General features: G+C 36.7%; 1 protein-coding gene across 1 annotated transcript; it reads left to right on the plus strand.

Moving 5' to 3' along the window:
* The first annotated feature begins 2,965 nt into the window (after positions 1-2,965).
* nos1apb (nitric oxide synthase 1 (neuronal) adaptor protein b) lies at positions 2,966-24,853 on the plus strand. The gene is made up of 10 exons (XM_052548353.1): positions 2,966-3,499; positions 3,848-3,919; positions 6,082-6,174; positions 6,308-6,366; positions 7,887-7,995; positions 13,747-13,825; positions 14,662-14,765; positions 15,622-15,765; positions 22,248-22,416; positions 22,983-24,853. Exons 1-10 carry the CDS (start codon positions 3,395-3,397, stop codon positions 23,336-23,338), a joined length of 1,290 nt encoding a protein of 429 aa, XP_052404313.1. The 5' UTR covers positions 2,966-3,394; the 3' UTR covers positions 23,339-24,853.
* The last annotated feature ends 139 nt before the right edge of the window (positions 24,854-24,992 follow it).

Here is a 24,992-nt window from a genome sequence, read left to right on the forward strand (position 1 = left end):
ATTGCATGCTGTTTCCAATGTTTTTTTTCTTTTTTTTTTTTTTTTTCAGTGTACTTGTTTCTCAATGAAAAGTAAAACATCTCCCAGTTTAAGCCCTCTAATGCATGATGGGTACTTTAGCTTTACTGAAAATGCAACAATTACAACTGATTGGCTTCATTTAGGTCCATTTAGCATCCTGCTGTTATCAAGCTAACATTTTTCTAAGGGAACATTCACATTCATCCTTCACAGTCTGTGTTCTCTCTCCATTTCTCCCTCTTCATTCTTTTTTCATCTCCGAAGGGGGCTGTTACACTGATTTGAGCTCAAATTGGCAAAAGATGAACTGTGGAACAACAAGCCTCACAGTCCCCTAAAGTAATAAGATCAAAAACTCAATAGGTACAGTGCGTTCTGAGACAGAATCTCCTCACCTGTTTCCGTACTGTGAAAACAGTGTGTCAAGCAGTGCACACGTTTGCTGTGTTATTGTGCGCACTTATTTATAGTCACATCACAGTCAAGTTCAGGATTATGACGCAAGTCTCTCAACACCTTGAGAGGTAGACCCATGAGCCAAAAGAACATAAAAAGAACATTAGGGTCATACTTGTCTCTATAAATGGAGAATGTTTTGATAATGATGCCTGAAATATCAAAAGCAGCATCAGTGAGGCAGACTACAAGTTCATCTCATTAGTCAACAGCCCATTAAAATGCTAATTGAAAGCAAAGAGAGCAAAAAAACAGTGCAGGTTTAAATGTGAAATTATACAATGCTAATACCAACTACAAAAATCTGTTTTTTTACCATAGAAATGTACTGTTAACCACCAAGGTGGTAAAACTGAAAGCTACATATTGAACCAAAGTCAACTTGGCCTGTCCATAAAACTTTGATTAGTAACAGTAACAACACTGAAAGTGCTTATAGGGAGGAAGTGGGTGTAAGAACAACATCCTGTTTCAGTTGCACCAAAAACAAAGAATTTGATCACTGACATTAGGTAGTGAAAGTCGTGACATTTGCAAAGTATGGTAAGCCATACTCAGAATTGGCGCTCTGCATTTAACCCACCCAAGTGCACACACACACACACACACACACACACACACACATACAGCAGTGAGAAGTGAACACACCCCCAGAGTTGCACCCAGGGAGCACCTGGGGGTTCAGTGCCTTTCTCAAGGGCACTTCAGCCATGGGTATTGAGGGCGGAAGAGAGCGCTGTTCATTAACTCTCTCGCACCTACAACTCCTGCCAGCACCTAGACTCGAACCTGCAACCTTCATGTTACAAGTCCAACTCGCTAACCATTAGGCCACAGCTTTGAAATTAGCATTGAAATTAATGAATGTTGTATTGAAATTAGATGCTATAAGAAATTACTTCTTAATTTAGTTTCACAGGTTTGCATGTTTTATGAGGACTTCCAATAGACATAATTGTTTTATACTCTACAACTTTATTTTCTATCCCCTTTCCCTAACCCCACCCCTCGCAGGAAACTTTCTGCATTTTCAGATTTTCAAAAAACTTAATTAAGTATGATTTGCAATTTGTTTTCCACATGTGGGCCAAAATGATGCACCCACAAGGTAAAAAATGATTACTATTACTATCATTGTGAGGACATTTTGGTCCCTGTAATGTAGGGAATGGGAATATGAGGTATAAACACACGTGTGTGTGTGTGTGTGTGTGTGTGTGTATATGTGTATAGGCCTACATATTGTAACAGTGAGGGCACTATTTTAATGATATAAATGCAAAGTGTAAAGCGCATGGCACAGGTGCACTCAGGGCATCTCCAAATCCACTTTTGCTATTTTAACGACGGAAAAACTGTTGGCGTGCCCGGGCGCATGGTCTAAACAGGTTGTCCCTATTCTCTTGATGAGTAATAGGTGTTTTTTGGGCGTAAAGTGCAATAAACCAATCAGAGTCTCATCTTCCATTCCCTTTAAGAGCCAGTTGTGCTCGTATATATATTTATTTATATATTTAATTAGTCTACAAAAAAATCTTATGCATTGCAATCCTTTAATTTTTAATATTTGGCATGTTTGTGTGCTGGTGTGCGTCCCTGTGTTTAATAAGCAGCGTGTACCCTCTTAACAAAGAAAAAACATTGCGCCAGACTTTAGACCAGGTTTGAGTTGGTCTATGGCGCAGTCTGTTTTCAGCTCCTTAAAATAGAAATGTGCCAGCAATGCGCCTGAACACACCTCTTTTTTAGACCAGCAAGCCCATGGGCGCACAAATGAGCGTGGTGCTGGACGGGAAAATGCGAACAGCACTGGACTGAAACTAGCAAACGCACTTGTGTTCCGCCTTGCATCGCAATGTGCCGGGTGTATGATAGGGCCCTGAGACTGGTCAAAGCCAGGGCAACTTTTTTAGCCATTTTGCTGAACAGCTTTTTTTGAGCAGTGTTGCTTGGGCACTTTCCCATTGAAAATGGGTAACAAATTTCTACCTGGAGACTGTAGATCAGTTGTGGGCCCTGTGTCTCACCTGTTTGCCCATTAAAGGCAACATTGCCCACACTTGCCCAGAAACATTGCTCAAAAGGTTCCCCCATGTGTCATCAGCCTAAGGATAAGCCTGTCACTTTACAGCTACTGTACATAAGTAATATTACAGAACTTTTAAATCGTAACTTCTGTTTTAGCCTAAGTCAGAGCGCTTGGGAATTTTTTTTGTTTTGTTTGTTTTTGTTTTTGTTTTTTTGTTTTGTATGAGTGCAACGATTTTTCTACCATGCACTTATCAGCCGCCATCTTTTTAACCACAAGATGTCAGCACTTCATAAGTATTTCCTGTCAGTTCTACTGTATTTCACTGCCAGTGCCGCTTCACATAAACCCTTTTGAAATGGACGCGAATTGCGAATACTACTACGCCGAAGGTTCTTAAATGAATATTAATTTAACTCCTGCACACTTTCCTCGGAAACCTTCCTATAGGAAATATTGCCTCATGAACATGAATCAGGTCGCGCTACTGTTGCTTGATATCCTTCCAATGGCGAATGCTTGTCTGATGAATATTAATAGAGAAGCCTTCTCCATAGTAAGATCCATAAATTAACGTTAAGGGGGAGTCTGCGCCAACGGGGACAGGTGGGATATTAATCATCATGCTGGAAATCCAGACATTGTGTTAACTGTCAGCGTACATCTTCTGAACCGTCTGCTCGGTTGTGAAACAAACACTGAGGTCATATTTACTCTAGATGATGCTGAATCCCTCCGCGGATGAGCAGCATTGCCTTTGCCTTTGGACATTTACAGGACCACCGTCATATTTCTGTGAGAAACCCCTCAGAAACCAGTGCAGCCAGGAGGCTTCAGCATGTTTTGAGTAAATAAAGGTATCGAACGCTATTTTCATACCATAAAACGATGCTGGAGAAGAGTAAGTATAATCTGGTAGACGACTCAGTGGATCAGAGGATTCCTGCTGATAATGATGGACATTTCCAGCAAGGGCTCACGTTCGAGGTGAAGGTAAATATTAGACAACATACCATTTTATTTATTTATTTATTTATTTATTTATTTTCTGTAATTTTTTTAATGGCTCACATTTCATTAGTGAACCTGTTACCAAATCTTTGCATCATTAGTACTTAAGTTAATTCATGTAACTATCATGTTGAAGGGATTGTAACTCCCAACTTTCATTGTAATTACTTTATTAATGTGTAATATTTACATGGATACTACTGTAATACAAGGTGCCTAACTGTAGGCTACTTCACCTGTTGCACTGGCGTAAATGCAAATCATTGATTTTTTTTCCGAATATAAGCTACAGTTCATCTTATGTCACTTTTTTAACCTCTTCTGCCACAGTTCATTGGGAGCCTGGATATTGTGCGACCCAAAAGCAGAATTGAAATACTGGCTGCTATGAGACGAATACGGGTAAGGGTTCCGAAATCTTCATAAGGATGCAGACAGTTGAACCTTTATGAAAGAATGATGTATGAATAGCATATTTTGCACACAAATGACTGATTCACAAGTTCTACAATGATGCTGTTGGTCATTAATGTATATTTTAATAATACAGCATTAATACATAGCATCTTGCATTATTACTATATATTAATACTAAAATAGCATTATATAGTGTAAAAAGAAGAAGAAGATGGATCAGTTTTCCAAAGTGCTTGTCCATGTTTTGGGTCACACATGTAATAATAATAATAATAAATGTTCTAAAATGCTTATAATAATATTAAAGAAACAACAAAAACAATAATCATCAACTGAAATAACTGAAACATGTCAGAATGTCTTATTCATTCTTCAGACTCAAGCTGCAAAATCTTGTGTTAAAGATTAAAAGTATGTTCACATGCTCATTTATTTTGATTTGGGACCTAGAAATAGTGCAAAACCTTACATATTTCTTCTTCTTTTTGCAATATGACATGTCTTTGTAGCCATGTAACAATTATATCTTCAAAGCTCTTAATGATTATGCATTTTGTTCTATGTAACTATCCCTGGTATAGGACAACTTTATTTTCTCACACATTGTGAAAAATAAGAAAGAATCCCATTTATAATTAGGTCAAGCAGGTGGTTCATGTTGGAGGTTGTTTATTCTAATGATGTAGTACCAGTGGAAAGACTGTTCGTTCACGTCTTCTCTTCTCCGGGGTCCAGTATTTATGAGATTGCACCAGTGTGCTGGCAGCAGCAGAGCGGTTTAGCTTAATCGACTTAGCTCCATCAAAGAGAATATGTTTTAGCGATGTTTAGACTTATTTGCACAAGATTTCTCTTTAGGGAACTTTTCCTGTCGATAAATCAATTGATAAAGTCAGTAGTATATCATAGCGCTCAAGTTTTTTAGATATCACCCTCTTTTTTATGTATTTTGAGGAGAACTGAGAGCAGCCAGAGTAACAAGCTTCTTAGAAAATAGCTTGCCTAAGTGGTCCATGTTAGCATTAATCAAAGCTTGGGATGAAAGAGAGCTCTTTTAACCCAGCCACTCTTCAGTATGCCTAGTGCGTCGTCCTTTAATCTGACCCCTGTGGATTTCCTGTTTATTTCCTAGTCTTTGATTATTCATGCAGTCTGCATCTAACAGAGCGACTGTAGCAATCTTCCAGAAGCAATAGCATCTTTATTGGTGATATCTTGATAAATCTCAGTGCAAGTTTCTCAAGTTTCCTAGACATTGATAATCACTCGAGCACCTGCCCCTTTTCCCCTTGATGGGGGATCAGCGCTCTGTAGTGTTCACATCGACTCATTTTGGATACGGATAAATTGCCACGTCATGCATAGACTATCTTGTCTCTGAATATAAATCTAGATTTAAATCCAGAAAACTTTACGTGAACACACCTGCCTGAATAAAGTGCTGGGGACAAATTTGCATTGTATTAAAATGTATTATTTAGTAAATATTAAAAATGCAGTTTACAGAATTCTATTTTAAATAAGACAGAAATATTTTTTCTACAACAACAACAACAGTAGTGTTTACAACAGCAAAACCACCATACCCTGTAAACTCAATAATCATAATAATAATAATAATAATAATAATATAATTAAGTTTTTAATTCCAGAGTAATTAAGAAGTGCAAAGAAAAAATTATTTACATTTTAAACTTAAAATGGTCTTTTCTGTTCTGTGTTTCATTTTTCAAAACTGCATCACAGCATTTGCTGCTGTATCAATAGAGAATCATCCGTTTCGATACATGTATCAACAAGGAGCACAGCTCTACTTAAAGCCTTGTTCCATGTGCCCTTTTTATACTTTGAGCACCTCCCCTCCAACAGTCTCTGCATGGCCCTGCTATATAGCATGTTTTATGTTCATTAAAAATCAACTCTGGTGGACTGTTAAAAACAAAACATGACACTTCTTTGGGTCAAAAATGGCCTGTATAAGCCTCAATGTAAAACAAAAACAAAAACATGGCCTAGTGTATATATATATTACTTAACTACTTAATTTAGATGTTACCAGTTTTAGGTTACAATTTTTTAAGTGTAAGGTTCATGTCATGATTTATGTTTTAATTAATTCAACTCGTCATATTTTGTATCATTTTCAGTATGAGTTTAAAATTAAGAACATCAAGAAGAAGAAAGTCAACCTTGTTGTGTCAGTGGATGGTGTCAAGGTGTTTTTGCGGAATAAGAAAAAGGTGAGGTGTTTCAATTTTTTTTCTCCTCTTAATTTTATAATAACAGTTATTTCTGATGCTGTATATTTTGTACAATTTATTCTGTATATGCAATTAATTATGAATGTATTTCTTGACTATATATTTATGTTAGAAATATGACTATAGCTGGGATGAAAGCCAAGTGACACTGGCCCAGGATCCTATTTTCAGGTAATTTAACCACAGCTTGTTTACATAGCGTTGATTACTTATTTTGCTCATGACTGCAGTGACACGGCCTGTGGGGTTTGATGACCTTTGTCATTTTGCAAGCACACACACACGTCACATCAAAATCATTTTGCTCCGTGAGCTGCAACAAAAAACTGAATGTCTTTCGAAATCCCCATAGTAACAGTCTCCAGTGCACATGAGCACACTGTTTAACAGTAACATCGTTAGTGTTAACTAGTGTCAGTACACTCTAGTCTCATTGTATTAAAGGGGTCATATGATGTTGCTAAAAAGAACATTATTTTGTGTATTTGGTGTAATGAAATGTGTTTATGCGGTTTAAGATTAAAAAACACATTATTTTACACATACTCTACATTATTGTTGCTCCTCTATGCCCTGCCTTCTGAAACGTGTTGATTTTTACAAAGCTCATCATTCTGAAAAGCGAGGTTTGCTCTGATTTGCCAGCTTTCCAGTGCATTGTGGCCGAATGTTTCAAGCGCGTGATGGAAATGTTACGCTCCTTACCATACTGTGATGCTGTATGTTCCGGCATGATTAGACAAAACCAATAAAACCCATTACATACGAGGCATTTGTGGGGACATAATTACGAATTATAATGATGTATACTGTCTTTTTACATGTTGCATTGCATCGTGCTGTATAAACATAATACCAAGCCTGCATTTTTGATCTGAGATATGACAAACAACAAGGGCTACTCTATACTGCTCAAAACTCATCAGTGCCAAATCCTTTACATATGGAATGTCAGGAATGTCAGGAATGTCAGGCATGGCATCATTTTCTAGCAAAAACTGTTTTAAGTACAAGTATCATTATTAATTTTTACAAGATGATTATATACTGTCACATGTAGCTGCCTGTACTTACAGGCTGTGAGTCAAAACAGCCGGCATTGTAGTCTAACATACTCTCCCAGGATAAGGAAACAGTCCTCCATAAAATGTGCTGCATACAGCTGAATATTTGGGTTGCACTGTTCTGAAAGAGTGTTGTAAATACAACTTAACCACTGATTTCTAGTCATGTTATGCAAAGCTCCCCACATCGTGACGTAGGCATGTGGGGGCGTGTTTAAAAACAAGGCATTTTAGGAGGGCGTGGTCTAGTCTTAACTCTTATAAGCAATGTCTCTTTGGGTTTGAGAATTTAGTGTTTGCAACTTTAGGGATCTTATCCCTTCATGAACAGCTTGTAACACTCCAAAGAGAAAGGAAAACTTGAAATCATATGACCCCTTTAAAACAATGTCAGTTATTACCAACATGTTTGTTCTGAAATGGATCTATTTCTAGAGTTTCTGTTTGATGCCAATGTAATGTAACACACTAGATCAAAATCTAGTGAGCACATTTAATACATTTCTGTTTCATGGCATGTCAAAGGAACTAAGTCAGTGAAGCGCATATTGGCCTTGTTGTTGCCATGGCAATGAGACAGTTTTAAGGTCAATTGTTGCAGCTCATCAGTCTTTTTTTTTTTTTCAGAATATTTTACGTCTCTCATGACTCACAGGACCTGAAGATATTCAGTTACATAGCAAGAGACAAGAAAAGCAACGTGTTCCGCTGCAATGTCTTCAAATCGAAGAGAAAGGTAAACATCACCATAATACAGGAAATCCACCGGACATTTGATTATATCTGCACAAATATGTAAATAATATTGATTCATTGCCCAGGAATGGAAATGGTAAAGTGGGATTTCTTAGCCCATGATTAATTTTGACGGGGATCAGTTATTTAGTTGTCATATTATTCATGAGATGATTTACAATAACAGGGCTCAGTACCAGTGATGGCATGTGAGAGAGTTTTGTGCCCTACAGGCTTAAAACTTGGCTTTCTTTTATGTATTCTACTTTTTTGTTACATTATCTTTGTGACAATTTATGTATTGGCAATACTTGATGGCATATAAGCAGAATTGTTAATGTCAGAATTGGTAATGGAATCAAAATTCCAAGAATGACCAAACTAACCAGTAATTCAATTCAAGTTTATTTGTATAGCACTTTTTACAATACAAATCAAAGCAACTTTACAGAAAATTACATTTCTACAATATTTAGTAGTAGCTTATAAGTGGTGACTGTCAATTTGTGCACATATGACAGGATTTTTCAGAAAAATTAATACAAGACGTAGTCATCCAGACGATGAACATTATTAACAGCAATTATTATATGATGCAGTCACACTTGTAGCAATATTTGTTAGTTCTGTAAATCCCGTGGCATAGAAACAAATAGAGACATCATTAGCATAACTGCTGTTCCAACAAAGTAAAATTAATTAGTTTAACCCAAGCTAAAGAATAAGAATGCGCATTTGATCAGATACAACTTAATTTAATCAGAGAGAGTGTGTCTGAACCCCGAACATCATCAGGAAGGCTATTCCAGAGTTTGGGAGTCAAATGTGAGAAAGCACTACCTCCTTTAGTGGACTTTGCTATCCTAGGAACTACCAAAAGACCAGCGTTTTGTGACCTTAGGGAGCGTGATGGGTTGTAACGTGGTAGAAGGCTAGTTAGGTATGCAGGAGCTAAACTATTTAGGGCCTTAGAGGTAAGTAATGATAATTTGTAACTGATACAGAACTTAATAGGTAGCCAGTGCATAGACCGTACAATTGGGGTAATATGATCATATTTTCTTGACCTGGTAAGGACTCTAGCCGCTGCATTTTGGACTACTTGTAGCTTGTTTATTGATAATGCAGGACAACCACCTAGACGTGCATTACAATAGTCCAGTCTAGAGCTTTTCTGCATCAGAAACAGATAACATGTTTTGTAGTTTGGCAATGTTTCTAAGATGAAAGAATGCAGTTTTTGTAACATGGGAAATATGATTTTCAAAAGACATTTGCTGTCTAATATAACAAACAGATTTTTGACTGAAGAGGAAGTAACAGTACATCCGTCTAGTTGCAAATTGTAATCTACAAGATTCTGTGTACTGTTTTTTGGTCCAATAATTAATATCTCTGTCTTATCCAAATTTAATAAGAGAAAATTATTGGTCATCCAATCTTTTATATTTTTTAACACATTCTGTTAGCTTAGATAATTTAGAAGTTTCATCTGGTCTCGTTGAGATATATAGCTGAGTATCATCAGCATAACAGTGGAAACTAATCCAGTATTTTCTAATAATATTACCAAGGGGCAATATGTATATTGAAAATAGAAGGGGACCTAGGACGGATCCTTGTGGCACTCCATATTTTACTGGTGATAAATGAGATGACTCCCCATTTAAATAAACAAAATGGTAGCAATCGGACAGGTAGGATCTAAATCATATTAGAGCCTGCCCTTGAATACCTGTATAGGTTTGTAATCGATCTATGAGTATGTCATGATCTATGGTGTCGAACACAGCACTAAGATCAAGTAAAACTAGCAATGAGATGCAGCCTTGATCTGACGCAAGAAGCAGGTCATTTGTAATTTTAGTGCAGTTTCTGGGCTATGGTGGGGCCTGAAACCTTACTGAAATTATTCATACAGATCATTTTTTTGCAGGAAGGAGCTCAATTGAGCAGACACAACTTTTTTTTTTAAAATTGACATAAATGGAAGATTTGAAATAGTCGATAAAAAGAATATAGCGACGGAGCTCAAATGCAGTGCAAACGCCAACAACAAACAGGAAGTGACGTCAGTCGATGTCAGTAATGTCAGGAATGTCAGTAATGTCAGGCATGGCATAATTTTCTAGCAAAAACTGTTTTAATTACAAGTATCATTATTAATTTTTACAAGATGTTTATATACTGTCACATGTAGCTGCGGCGAAGAGCAAGATACAGGAGCAGGATTAGGAAACCACATATTTATTATAAATCTAACACAGAGAGCTCAGAGAACTAGGAAGACAACCACATTACATAGACGACACTGGACAAAGGAACCATGGAATGGGCAACATTTTAAATACAGAATTAAACTAGGCCACGAAGCACATGGGGAGAAAAACTCCCCAAACAGTTCATACTCCTGACACGTGTGGGCCATTCTACATAATTGGTGCAAACTGCTGTCCCACAACGAAAAAATACATTTAAAACCCATTTAAAAATTCAAATCTTAGATGTTTCCTAAGATTCTTCTATTATCTATCAAATCCACAATTAAAAGTAAATATCAGTAAGCTTAATATATATAAAATCATAATTTATTGGGTACTTTTAATTGGGAGGTGGCTGTCCTGAACCCTAACCCCTTAATTTCAATTTATGAAAATATATTTTTTAGCATTTTATTTCATTGTGTTGTTGTTGTTGTTGTTGTTTTTAAGTGAAGTTCAAAAAAATGTATTTAATATTTTCTTTGTAAAATATTTAACTTTGTTTAAAACATTTCCACAATTTTTTATTTTTACTATCAAAACAGTGTATGTTTTAGTCCATTGACTGAGATTTTAAGTACATCTCTAAATTTATGATCAGGAAATATTCCTGTCTCCTCTCTTATTGCTTCAAGGTGTGAGTACTGTAGTTAGGTCCCATTTTTTTAATTAAATTGTTTTCAAAAGTCTGAAAGTCTGTCAAATATGGATGTGACGGTGAGGACATTTTCTTGGAGGCATGTTATACACCTTGATGTCAAATAAAATAAATAAATGGGACAAAGTTTAAGTAAAACCAGCAAACAATGTGGAACCAATTAAATAAAAAATATAAAAATCTTCCAGACTCACCTTAGATAAATGTCAAAAGTCAACAGGCTTTTCAAAATCCAAAATATTGTAAAACAGGTGCTTTTGCATTTCATTTAGAAACTAAATCATCCACCATCGTCTTGTCTGCCTCACTTCACTCTTCTTGTCAGTCAGCTCGACTTACCCTCCTCACTGGATAAATGAAATCTGATCTGTGATGCGACTGTGCTTTGGCAAGCTACATTGAGCAGCCGCATTCAGTTTTTAATTGTAGTGTCTGTTCTTTTACTGAACTAACTTATTTTTATTACTATCAAAAAATCTAAATTATGTTGGGGGTCAGTACCGCAGTGGGCAAGTAATGTAAACGATGTTGTGCTATCACCATCAGCACCATCTTTCACAACAAGCCTACTACCAAACACCTTTTTTACTGCATTTAAGCATACTTTTTGGGGGTTATTCCATAACATTTAGTTTTTATATGTGTACCACTGTTCAGAACTCTGTTAGGTATCCACATGTGCTGATTTGCATCTTTGAAGTAGGCTCAAAAGTATAAAATTGTCTCTTCCAAAATAGTCACAACCAAATCATGTTATTATTGTTTCTGTAGTGACCAAGGGAAACACATAATCCTTTATTTGGGGGAAATAAACACATTTTAAGTACAGTTTTCAGGGCTTAAAGTCTTCTGGCACCATGCGGCATTTGGCTGTGGAAGAAATGTCCTACATTTAACAAAAACATTTTGATATTATGTTTGAGTTCATGAGTTCACTTACCAATTGTATGAGAAGTACACAGCTTTCACTCTCAAACAAAGAGACACGCATTATAGTATCCAGAGTATGCACCTATGAATTTGGTTCACAACCTGCCATAAATCCGAAAAAATAATAATATAAGCCTATCCAGAGTCGCAGCGCTGATGAATGGAAAGGAAGCCTGGGTCTTGAAAGCAGCACACTGAAAAAGCTTTGGGGCGCAATGGTCAAAGCATATTCACATAGAAAAGCTATTAAAAAGAAGCAGGGCTTTGTAAACAGCTCAGAGTAATCACGTCATCTCCATAATAATTATATAATTTCCTGAATGATTTTACCTGTATTTTTGAAAAGGGACTGTTCACACATGATCTCTTAACAGCAATTTACCAGTGAAGACTGAATTTGTGAAAGAGGCTATGCATATGCTTTGAGTTAAATCTCACTAGATTTGTAACTTTAAACATTTATAAACCTTTGCCAAAACAGGAGAATACATCAACATATTTCTAAATATGCAAATTATTGTGCATCACAATTTCAAAATAAAAGTTTCTGAGTTTGAATTGTATTTAATATTAAATATTAAATTGAAATGTATTTAAACATTATTGAAACATGCAGTAAAGAGAAACATTACCAGTATATATATATATATATATATATATATATATATATATATATAATTATATATATATATATATATATATATATATATATACTGTATATACAAATACTGCATAACACGGGATAAAGCAAAAAAAACTTTGGCAAACAATAAAGTACATTATTTGAAAATTATTTTCCTTATCCTTACAAATCTATAATAATAATACATGCCATTGCCAATAGCCCCAATGTATGTACTTTTTTCAGCACATACAAAATTAACTTTAAATAAAGTCTAAATTAACACAACAATTCAACTTAAAGAGATTGTTCACCCAAAAATGAATATTCTGTCATTAATTACTCTGCCTCATGTCATTCCAAACCCGTAAGACCTTCGCTCATCTTTGGAAAACAAATTAAGGTATTTTTGATGACATCAGAGAGCTTTCTGACCCTGCATAGAGAGCAAGGGTACTACCACGATCAAGGCACAGAAACGTAGTAAGGCCATGGCAAAAACTGACATGGAAGAGAAGAATTGTGAATAAAGTTATTTTTGTATTCTTTGCACACAAAAAGTATTCTCATAGCTTCATAAAATTCAAGTTGAACTACTGATGTCACATGGACTACTTAAACAATGTCCTTACTACCTTTCTGGGCCTTGAACACGTCAGTTGCATTGCTGTCTACGCAGGTTCAGAAAGCTCTCGGATTTCATCAAAAATATCTTAATTTGTGTTCTGGAGATGAATAAAGGTCTTACAGGTTTGGAATGACATGAGAGTGAATAATTAACGACAGAATTTTCATTTTTGGGTGAACTATTACTTTAAAAATTCAATTTAATGAACAAAAATTACTATTCAGTGCGATACCTAGTAATTCTGATGCAAACGTTGTCAAGTGGGATCATTTTAGTCTGCAACAGAAAAAGAAAGTGTTGTTGGCATAAGCTGCTTGATTTGAGTGTCTTTGGCTTGGGTTTTGTTCGCAGCACCAGGGCCCATCTAAAATTAAATAATCCATCACTTTGACAGCACCACTATAATGTGGAATTGACTTATGGGTGTAATGTTCTCTCTCTCACACACTCCTTCTCTTTTCCTTATATCTGTCATTCATCCCTATAAATCTATTTTCCTCTGTTGAAGGTGAATTAATTCTCCTGTCTCTCCAAGTAAAGCTTTTTGTCACATATCAATTGAAAATCTACAGATGTTTACCTGCATGTGGAAAAACATGTTTGACATGTTCAGTAAACCCTTGTCACTTAAAGATCTGCTGTCTGTGTCTTAGAGCCAAGCCATGAGGATAGTGCGGACCGTGGGTCAGGCGTTTGAGGTGTGCCATAAACAGAGTCTAGACAATGCTGACGGTGAGGAGATATTGACCTTCACTCTTTAAAATTTCATTTGATCAAACATGAACCACATTTCATCTGAACTTTCACTGTGTGTCACTTGCATTGGAGACAAATTCAAATAAATCCAACCAGCAAATTACAAATATAATACAAATTACATATTTTTATTGTCATTATATTCATCAAAATTTCAAAGCAATTTAGATATTTATTTTGTAAAAGAAAATATGGTCTATGCACTGAAAAATAAATGATACTTTCAACCAATTCTATTGATACCAATTCTAATGATACTTTTCAAATTTTTTTTTTTCTTACAGCCAACTTATAAGCTTCTATCAAATTATTTGTATGGGTTGCTTCAAACCTTAAATAATTGAAATATGAATTAAAAAAAATTTAATGTCCAAAAGACAAAAAAAATCACACAAAGATGTGAATTACAATTTCATTATAAAAAATATTCTAAATCAGTATTTTGGCATTGTACAATTTTGTTTCACTATAAACAAAAGCTAAATTAAAAGTAATATAAAAGTAGATCGGCATGAGATGAAGCTAAAGACATTTTGTAAGTACATTTTCAATGAGGTCAAAATAATGTGTCAAAATATCTATTAAGATCTATAGCTATTAAGAAATTTATTTGATACAATTATTTAGTCCTAAGTTTGGTTTTGGAGGGTTCCTTGTGAAGTATTTCTTTGACTTGGACAAAAAAATAGTTGTTAACATAAATCATTAATTTGTATTGTAACGTGAACTAGAAACAGACTCAATCTATACCTATGAAACTGGCAGTTGATAATTTTTTTATGCTAAATGATGTGATTTATTCTGAATTGCAGCATGGCTTGTAAAAGGTGAGGAGGAGAGAAGCAAAGACGAGAGTTCAGTTGCAAGTGGTTCTGCTGAGAGATCAAGCAACACTGGGCTAGAGAAAGATGAAAAGGTTAGTTATCTGTCTGACTGTAAAGTTAAGCAGAAAATCTAAAATAAATGTGGATTCATGTCTTAATTTTTCCTCATCAATTACATTTTTTTTTTTTTTTTTTGAGTAAAAACAGAAAGCCTTGCTTTTTAGGAAGACACTTGAAGGCAGAAGATATCTCAGGTGTTGTCTTTTTAAATGTAGCTCAAGTTTTGCCTGTTTTCAGTTATTTATAGATGCTACAGCTTGCTCATCCTACATGGTTTATAGGGCAGAAATTGGGCCATGACCACAAGTAGGACTAAAAGATAAATAATTACCAGCAAATTTTAAAGTGTCATGTAATTCTTTGAAATCTGTAATAACACGAAGTCAGAATCATTTTAAATCCTTAAAAAGGAACTATATTAACAAAATGTAGGGGTAGTTTAAAACAAGTCTTGTTTATTAACATGCAGACTTCTTCCAGTTATTATTTATGAATTATGCATTTAAGGAAACACATTTTAGATGCTTTTAGAATTTTGGCTTGACTCTAATGAATAAGACATGAAAGCTGTTGATGCAGACACATATTCGATCATCAGTTTTAAGAAGTTTAAAGCTTTCATGTACTTGTAATGGTTTGCAGAATGACTTGCTTCGACACGGCTGAAGTTGTGTGTTCTTTGAGCGGTTCTGTGAATCTGCTGATGTTTTATAACAAACTAAAATATTCTCACAGTGTGATACATTTCAAAAGAACTAATAGATCCCAAAGTTACAATTAATGCAACTAGCAATTCATGGCTGTACTGATCCTTGCAAAGATCATATTAAAGTTAATTTGTTGGTTAAAGGTAGTAACAAGCATGTGTCTCCTATTTTCTCCATGCAGGTGTGTGAAGAGCCAGTGCTGGTGATGGTGTCCTCCAGGCTGGCGTCTCCTCTCTCCAGTCCTCTGTCTGTGAGCCATCAGGTGCAGCTCCTGCAGAGACAGTTACAGCAGCAGGAGCAGAGGAGTCAAGCCGCCTCCGCACAGGTCACATCACACATCTGATCACTGTCATGCTCCCTTTATTGACGTAGCATTATAAAATAATTACTAAAAATACAGCGATTTTACCACCTCGTAAATAATAATATAATGTAGCAATCTAGTATATAGACTATTTTATTAATAGAAAACTCAGGGAAGCGTTGAAAAGTTTATGTGTGTGTGCAGCGCAATCTAGACCTCTCTCTCTCCCTATCTGTGTGTGTGTGTGTGTGTATTTGTGTGAGTGATATGTGTGTTTGTGTGCATCAATTAAAGCAGCATATTAATGTGTAAAGCTGATTAAACTGACTTGGAACTTCCTGTGCATTACATGGTTCTAATGCATACCTGCCAGCCAATCAGAATACAGTACTCAGACAGACCATGGAATCAATATATTTATGCTATGGGGCAATTGAATGCTTGAATATGTTTGGCTGACTAACGTTCTAACATGTGCAATTATTTTTAGGGAAATGCACGGCACTTAATTCCAGGCAGCTCTCTTTATTTAATAATCTTTTTATTTTATTTTATTTTTTTCTCTGCCATCACGATAAACCAATAATAATTTTCATTATTTTAGTTTTGGCTAATAACCATTAAATAGATAGTATACTTTGTCTAAATAAATTAAACTGAAATGCAAAGTAATTTATTTTAAATGCTCCAAGTGATTTACATTTACATTTAATCATTTAGCAGACTCTTTTATTCAAAGCAATTTACAAATGAGAACAATAGAAGCAATCAGACCAACAAGAGAAGAACAACAGTATACAAGTGCCATGACAAGTCTTAGATAGTCTAGTACAGAACACATAGCCAGGTTTTTTTTTTTTTTTTAAGAATATGATAGACAAGAAAAGAAAAGGTAAGTGCTAGTATTAGTTGGTTACATGCTGGTGAAAAAAATTAGTCTTTAGATGTTTTTTGAAAATGAGTAAAGACTTTGTTTGAATTGAGATTGGGAGGTCATTACACCAGCTGGGCACAGTCCAGGAAAATATCCGTGAGAGTGATTTTGAACTTCTTTGGGATAGCACCACAAGGCGTCATTCACTTGCAGAGCGCAAACTTCTGGAGGGTGCATAAGATTAAACTAGTGAGTTTAGGTTTGTTGGTGCCATGCCAGTGGTCGTCTTGTAGGCAAGAATCGCTACCTTGAATTTGATGCAAGTGTAACCTAATAAGGAGAGGAGTAAGATGAGCTTTTTTTGGCTCACTGAAGACAACCCTCACTGCCGCATTCTGGATCAGTTGCAGAGGCTTGATAGTACATCCATGAAGGGACACCAGGAGAGCATTACAATAGTCCAGTCTAGAGAGAACAAGAGCTTGGACAAGTTGGGTGGCTTGCTCTGACAGGAAGGGTCGAATTTTCCTAATGTTGTTTGATGCAAATCTGCAGGACCAGGTCGTGGTAGCAATATGGTCTGTGAAGCTTAACTGATGATCCATCACAACTCCTAGGTTTCTGGCTGTCATGGAAGGAGTTATGGTTGATGAGTCCAGCTGTATAGAGAAGTTGTGATGAAACGATGGGTTATCCGGAACCACCAGCATTTCAGTCTAATAAGGTTGAGCTGAAAGTGATGGTCATTCATCCAGCGAGAAATGTCCCTCAGACAGGCTGAAATGTGAGCAACTACCGTCGGGTCATCTGGTTGGAATGAGAAGTCGAGTTGAGTTTCATCAGCATAGCAGTGACAGGAAAAGCCATGCTTCTGAATGATCCTATTGACATCATGTAGATGGAGAAGATAAGTGGTCCAAGTACTGAGCCTTGAGGAACCCCAGTAGCAAGTTGTGGTGAATTAGAAACTTCACCCCTCCAAGATAGCCTGAAGGATCTATCAGAGAGATAGAACTTAAACCACAGGAGTGCGTTTGCAGAGATGCCCATCTTTCTGATGGTGGACAGAAGAATCTGGTGATTAACCGTGTCAAAAGCAGCAGACAGGTCCAGCAAGATGAGTACTGAGGATTTTGAAGCTGCTCTTGCCAGTCCCAGGGCTTCAGTAACCGAGAGCACGGCAGTCTCAATTGAGTGGCCACTGTTGAAGGCAAATTGGTTGCTGTCCAGGAGATTGTTCTGTACAAGGAACATAGGGAGCTGGTTGAACACAGCTCACTCAAGTGTCTTTGCAATGAATGGAAGAAGGGATACCTGGATTTAGAGATGCTTTCTTAAGCAGTGGGCTTACCTGAGCCTGCTTGAATGCTGAGGAAAATGTTCCAGAGTGAAGAGAGGAGTTGATAATGTGAGTAAGTGAAGGTATGACTGAAGAAGAAATCGCTTGAAGGAGGTGAGTGGGGATCGGATGAAGTGGACAAGTAGTAGGATGATCGGACAGGATTAGTTTGGAAATGTCCGTCTCTGAGAGTGGAGAGAAGGAGGAGAGAGATTGCGCATTAGTCATTGTGAAGTTATACTCAGTCTGCGGTGTGGAGAATTGGTCACTGATGGTTTTTATCTTATTTGTGAAGAAAACTTCAAAGTCGTCAGCTGTAAGAGTCGATGGAGGAGGAGGTGGAGGCAGATTAAGAAGAGAAGAGAAAGTTTTGAAGAGTGTCCGAGCTTTACAACAGTTGTTAATTTTGTTGTGGTAGTATGTTGTTTTAGCAGTGAAGACATTTGCAGAGAAGGAAGAGAGGAGAGACTGATACACACTGAGGTCGGTAGAGTTTCTTGATTTATGCCATTTCCTTTCTGCAGCCCTGAGTTTAGAGCGATGTTCATGGAGAACATCGGACAGCCAGGGGGCAGATGGGGTGGTACGTGCAAAGACCGTGGGCAAAAGTTGTCCAAGCAAGAGGTTAGAGTGGAGCAAAGAGTGTCAGTAGCACTGTTCGTGTCAAGAGCTGAAAACTGAGAGAGTGAAGGAAGTGAGGATGAAACCACAGAAGATGGATAGAGTGAGCATAGGTTCCGTCGAAAGGTAACCTGTGTTGGAGTGTGTGCTGCTTTAGGAGTAAGTGCTAGGATAGCAGTAATGAGGAAGTGGTCTGAGGTGTGCAGTTGAGCATCTAAGGAGTTGTCCACAGAGCAACAGCGTGTGTAGATGAGGTCCAGTTGGTTGCCTGATTTGTGAGCCGCTGTAGTAGACACTCGCTTGAGATCAAATGAGGCGAGCAGAGTTTTGAAGTCAGCAGCCTGGGGTTTATCTAGGTGGATGTTGAAGTCACCAAGCAGTACCAGAGGAGTACCATCTTCAGGAAAGTTTGATAGCAGCACATCCAACTCCTCCAAGAAGTTTCCCAATTGACCTGGGGGACGATAAATGACCACAAAGTGGATTTTAACATTTTAATTGCATGTGATTCAAATTAACCATTACCTGTAGGTGATGGTTGAAGATCAAATTTCCATTCTTTTGATGTAAGGAGACCAGTAACCTCCACTCCTCCCAGTTGTACAAGGAGTGTGGGAACAAGTGAAATTTGTGGAGAGGGCTGCGGGAGTGGCAGTGTTTTCAGGTTTGATCCAAGTCTCAGTTAGTGCCATGAGGTTGAAACCAGAATAAGTAGCAATAGAAGAAATGAAGTCTGCTTTGTTAACAGCAGACTGGCAGTTCCAGAGACCAACTGGATTAGAGAGCGTAGTAGTAGAGGTCAGAGGAACAGGCCATAGATTTGTCGGATAGGCCTTTCTTCGACATACATTGTGTGCTCTCAGCGTGTTTGTTGTGATAGTAGAGATTTAAGGCATCACAGCATTATAGTACGAATACATACACATGTAAGGGAAACAGGTCAATTTAGCTCAAATGGAATCATTTAAGATTTTAAAGGGAATTTGAACATAATCACTGTTTAACAGCTGATCACTGAGACGTCCTGCGATTCACTGAATGAGCCGTTTAACATCAAATCTGCGCTGGATATTAATATCCAAAGTATAGTGAAAACACTATCAATTAGCGCAGTAACAAGATCAGCAGTTTAAGACATTAACTTGTAAGCACAAAACACAAGATACTTCTCTTTTCAATATGAATAAGGCTTTATTAGATAAATCTAAGACATATAAACTATTCTAACACATAAACGCACGCACTCACACATTCACACAATTTGCAGGAAGATCAAAAGTTAGGGAAAGATGAGTTTAAGAGAAAGTAAATGGGGAATCCCAAGTTTACAGCAATATGTGAAATTGCATAGACATGAACAACCATCAATCACTTAATTAACCCTCGCATTGAGTTCCTCAATGAGGTTAAAATTATATTATATACACCAGTACAAATGTCTGGAGGTACATTGCCTGTGTAAAGGTGTTCCCTTTGTTGTCGTTGAAAGGGGGCTTCCCGATGTCGCTTATTGGCTGGAAGTTCTGTAGTCGCTGAAGTGACGTCTTGGGAAGCCCAAGGTTGGGCTTTGGTTGACGATGCAGAGTTGTGTGGGCTGGTTGAAGTTAAACAGGCTCTCGAGGTCAGACTCTGAGACACGACATAACTAAAAACTCAGAACACCATTAAATAGTAACAAAACTCAGAACACGAAACTCTCAAACAGAAAAGAAAAGAAGTAAAGTTTGAAGAGACTAGGTGGTGTTTCTTCTCATCGTGGCTAAGTAGCAGAAGGCGTGCAGGCTGAAGCACGCTGGAACCACACTCAAAGAACAGTGATGACTAAAAGCATGGCTAGAAGCAAAGCTACAAGCTACAAGCTAAAAGCAAACTCTAAAAGCAGGCATGACTAATAGCAGAAGCATAGCTAAAAACTAAAAGCTAACATGACTAATAACAAAAGCTTAACGCAAGCTAAAAGCACGATTTTATGGTGTCCTAAGTATTTAAACTGGCCTGTTGGCCACACCTCAAATGTTGTCTTGACCAATCAGATATTGTCTAGGCTCGGGGGTATCATAAATCATATGTTATCTTTTCAAGCACATGGTCCCGCCCTTGCAGGGTATAATTTTGGACATGATTATTATATAAAGAATATGATACATTTTGACAAATAACTGATGGTCAGAACTGTTTCAAGCTAACAGATTCAAACACATACACACTAAACATGAATATGTATCTTTAAGCTGTCCAATAGTTATTAAAAGACATACACAATAAGTGATTATAACATGATAGTCAAATGTGTGAGTTACATATAAATTAATATGAAGTTGAGCGATGGACTGATATTCATTTATAAGTCTTTTTGAGTTCATTTTGGTCCATATATACATATGTAGAAAAGACAGTTTCTGTGCCATTCTCTTGACACAAAAAATTCTGTGGAGACCAGAGGTTAAAAGGCCCCCCTTTAGGAATTTTAGTCTGGTTCTGGTAGGCGGGGGAAGTCAAAGGATCTTGTGTAGTATTCTCATGGGTTTACACGTGATGTCTGACGTTAACTCTCAATTACTTGCCCCAAATTTGACAATCTCTTCTCTGAATTGAAATTGTCAATAATTGTTCTAATGGTGTTAATGTTGAAAGCTGTTCTGTGAAAGAGTTGGTTGGTTGGTTAACTTGCTTGGGACTTGTGGCACAGAAAGATTTATGGCTTCCTGTTGCCTTTCTGAGGAATTTGGCTTGTGTTTCAACCACAGTCCTGATCGACTCTTTAATTTTTCTGATTCGGGTCAGATCCGCTACTTACATTCACTTTAAAATTTGATAAAGATTATATTTAAATGTATTTCTAATGAAAATTCATCTATCTGTTCAATTTAAGGGCAACAGGTCAATTTAGCTCAAACTGATTTATTCTAGATTTTATACAGAATTTGGACAGAATCAGTTTTATGGCTGATCACTGAGTCAGCCAGCCATTTATTGAACAAGCTGTATAACATTGACTCTGCAATGGATATTAAAGTCCAAAATATAGTGAGAATTTTAGAGAACTTCACAAGGAATGCACTGAGGCTGGGGTTCAGGCAACAAGAGCCACCACACAAAGACGTGTCAATGAATTTGGTTACAGTTATCGTATTCCTCTTGTTAAGTCACTCCTGAACCACAGACAACATCAGAGGCATTTGTAAACCACATTTTGTAAACTACATTTAGTCTCATTTTTATTCATCAACAATATTGTATTATCTATTTAATTATAGTCATCGTCACATGACCAGCATTTATGTTGCGTCTCATCGCATTTTAGTTATGTGATAAGGATTGTTGACGATGATATTAAGTCATAATTTTCATTGACAAAAGCAAAACTAGTCCTAGAGTCTATGAGAATCTATGAGGTATTGTCAAGAGGAAGATGAGAAACAAGAGACCAAACAATGCAGATGAGCTGAAGGTCACTGTCAAAGAAACCCGTGCTTCCATACTACCTTAGCAGTGCCACAAACTGATCACCTCCATGCCACGCTTAATTGAGGCAGTAATTAAAGCAAAAGTAGCCCCTACCAAGTATTGAGTACATGTACAGTAAATGAACATACTTTCCAGAAGGAAAATGACTCATATTTTCTATAGAAAGTGTAAAATCTTGTACTTGTTGTTGTTGTTATGTAGGTGGTTCTGCTGCAGCAGCAGCTGTCGGTGGAGACCAGCGCCAGGACAGAGGCTCAGGCTAGAGTCCAGCAGCTCCTGCAGCAGAACACTGAACTCCTGCAGCATCTCTCACTGCTGGTAAAACACATCCAAGAGCTGGAGCTCCGCTCTCAACCACACAAAAACCCCTGTAAGTCTCAAGACTCATGACGTGCAATGAAGAGATTTTCCTCTTTGTTATCACAATGTGTGTACTGCAGAAGAATGATCCAGCCTGTTAAAGAAATGTTCACCCTAGAATGAATATCCTGTCTTTTACTCAACCTTATGTTGTTCCAAAATTTTCTTGACTTTCCTTTTGCCAATGATGACAAAATAATTAATTTTGAAGAATGTTCTATATTCTTCTCTTTTACATATAATCAAAGAGAATAGTATTAACACCATAAAATTTGTCCCAGCCCAGGTTGAACTCATTAGTATTTGTAGGTATTGAGTCCACTTTATGGAATTGCGCTCTAACGCTAATTTACCGTTTGGTAAATCTGGCCCTAAAAAGCTAGAGCAAGCTAGAGCAGCACACTTTTGTCCATTGATGTTGATGCCAATATAGTTATTATTATAGATATCGTTTTTTGGTGGGAACAGGCCTTTACTTTGATGAATAGATGTTTAGCTTGACAAAGTCAGCTCAGTAATGGCACCTCTAAGTTATTCTATCACTGACTCTGCCATGATGTCATTTCCTCCTTGCAGTGGGATCTCAAGACAGCCTTCTGGAAATTGCCCTGCGTGCCAACATCCCAGCTGTATCACGTGATCCCAACCCAAATCCTCCCTTAAGCACTCAAGAGGGCTTCCCTCTCTCAAACAGCCTGGCTCGGCTTGACGGCTTCTGTTTCTTCTCAGAATCTTCAGAGCGGGAGAAGAAGCCGGAGCAGGACCGTGACTCAGGACAGGGTCAGGATGAAGATCAGTCGGGTGGATGCTCTCCTCCTGGGAACCAGTTTGTCTGCACACTGGACACACCAGGATTCAGAGAGTCTGGTATTGCATCCGGTTATGAGTCCAACACTGATGAGAGTGATGACCGGGATAGCTGGGGCCACTAACTGAGTGCACCATGTGTGAGAGTATTCCTGCTAAAAAAAAAAACTGCTTAAACCAGCAGCAGCAGCTAAGCACTTCAACATTTGCATTGCAGATTCAGCTGTCAGAATAAATATATAAATATCAGAATATATAAAAGTATATTTAATATATTTTAATAAAATTGCATACACACACACACACAAACACACACACACACACATATATATATATATATATATATATATATATATATATATATATATATATATATATATATATATACACACACACAAACAAACAAACTAAAGTCCCAGTGTATTTATTGATTCAGTTATAAAATTGGGTGTCCAGGTTGTCCCAATCATATTTAAAATAATTGCTGTACAATGTGAAATTGTGTAAAAAGCATAGTTCAATGAAAAATTAATATTCTGCCATTATTGACTCTCCCTTACTTCGTCCCAAACAGGTTAATTATTTTTTTCTCCATACAGTGGAAGTCAGTGGTTTTCAATTAGTGTTGTTTTGAACCCCATTGACTGTCATCACATGGACAAAACATAATGAATATATTTTTCATAATATACTATTTCAAATTCTGGGGGTCTTCAAGATTTTTTTTATAAAGTAAAATATTTTTATTCTGCAAGGACGCATTAAATTAATAAAAAATGAGAGTAAATACATGCATTTTTTTTTATAGTTTATAAATCTATTCAAAATGTATAATTTATAACTATTTATAGGTTCTCTTTTCAACTTTCTAGCATCAGCATTTTAGAATGATTTCTGAAGGCTCATATGACACTGAAGACTGGAGTAATGATGCTGAAGTTCTGCTTTGCATCACAGAAATAAATTACATTTTAAATGAATTAGTATTACTTTTTACTTCATTTTTTATCAAATACATTCATCTCCATCATCAAATTTTTCATTGGTAGTGTATTCTTTTATAGTCCACAGAAGAGAGTAAGTCATACAGGTTTGGAACAACATGATTATATATGTACATAATTTTGTGTGAACTGTCCCTTTAAAGCCACACATCTATAGTGTTGGCTGGTCTGTTAACATGAGTTTCAAAATGCTTTTGTCTCTCCTCGATTTATTTAATCTCAATCTATTCTTCGGAAGATAGGCTATGTGGTTGTCAGCAATGAAACAAGATTGCCCCCCCCCCTTCTTTGTAGAGATGAATGGACATTTGGAGAGACATAAATACATTCAATGGCATTTTTATTTTAAATGTTTACTTTTTATTGTACACGTTTTATAATGTTCGTCACAATGCTATTAGTTAGGTTATTGTTGTTTTTGTGGGCTTTTCATGATTTGTTTGCCAGTATTTCTAATATCAGGCTTGAATATAAAATGCAGCACTACTAAAGTGAAAGAAAATAATAAATGATAAAGAACATGTTAAATTCAGTGTAAGCATGTTTGTCCCTCACTGTCAATTTTGCAACTGAGCAGCTTGAACTGTTACACAGTGATACCAATGTCAAAATAAAAGTATTTGTGCAATAATGTCATATGGTATACATCAGCATTCTTTCTCTATTACTGTCATTTTTTATTTCTTGGGAAGAATGTAGCAAGTTCTGTAATACTAACACTGCATATTTTGTGTCTTGTATAAAGGCTGCTGTGTTGTAGAAATCATTTTCGTTT

This window comes from Carassius gibelio, chromosome B2 (assembly GCF_023724105.1).
Source record: "Carassius gibelio isolate Cgi1373 ecotype wild population from Czech Republic chromosome B2, carGib1.2-hapl.c, whole genome shotgun sequence".
NCBI classification, from domain to species: Eukaryota; Metazoa; Chordata; class Actinopteri; order Cypriniformes; family Cyprinidae; genus Carassius; species Carassius gibelio.

Bases quoted from the DNA above. Each gene is read 5' to 3' on its own strand.
- nos1apb (XM_052548353.1), top strand. From the start codon at position 3,395: ATGCTGGAGAAGAGTAAGTATAATCTGGTAGACGACTCAGTGGATCAG. The intron at 7,996-13,746 runs GTAAACATCACC...TCTGTGTCTTAG, and splicing joins TCTTCAAATCGAAGAGAAAG to AGCCAAGCCATGAGGATAGT. The intron at 14,766-15,621 runs GTTAGTTATCTG...TTCTCCATGCAG, and splicing joins GGCTAGAGAAAGATGAAAAG to GTGTGTGAAGAGCCAGTGCT.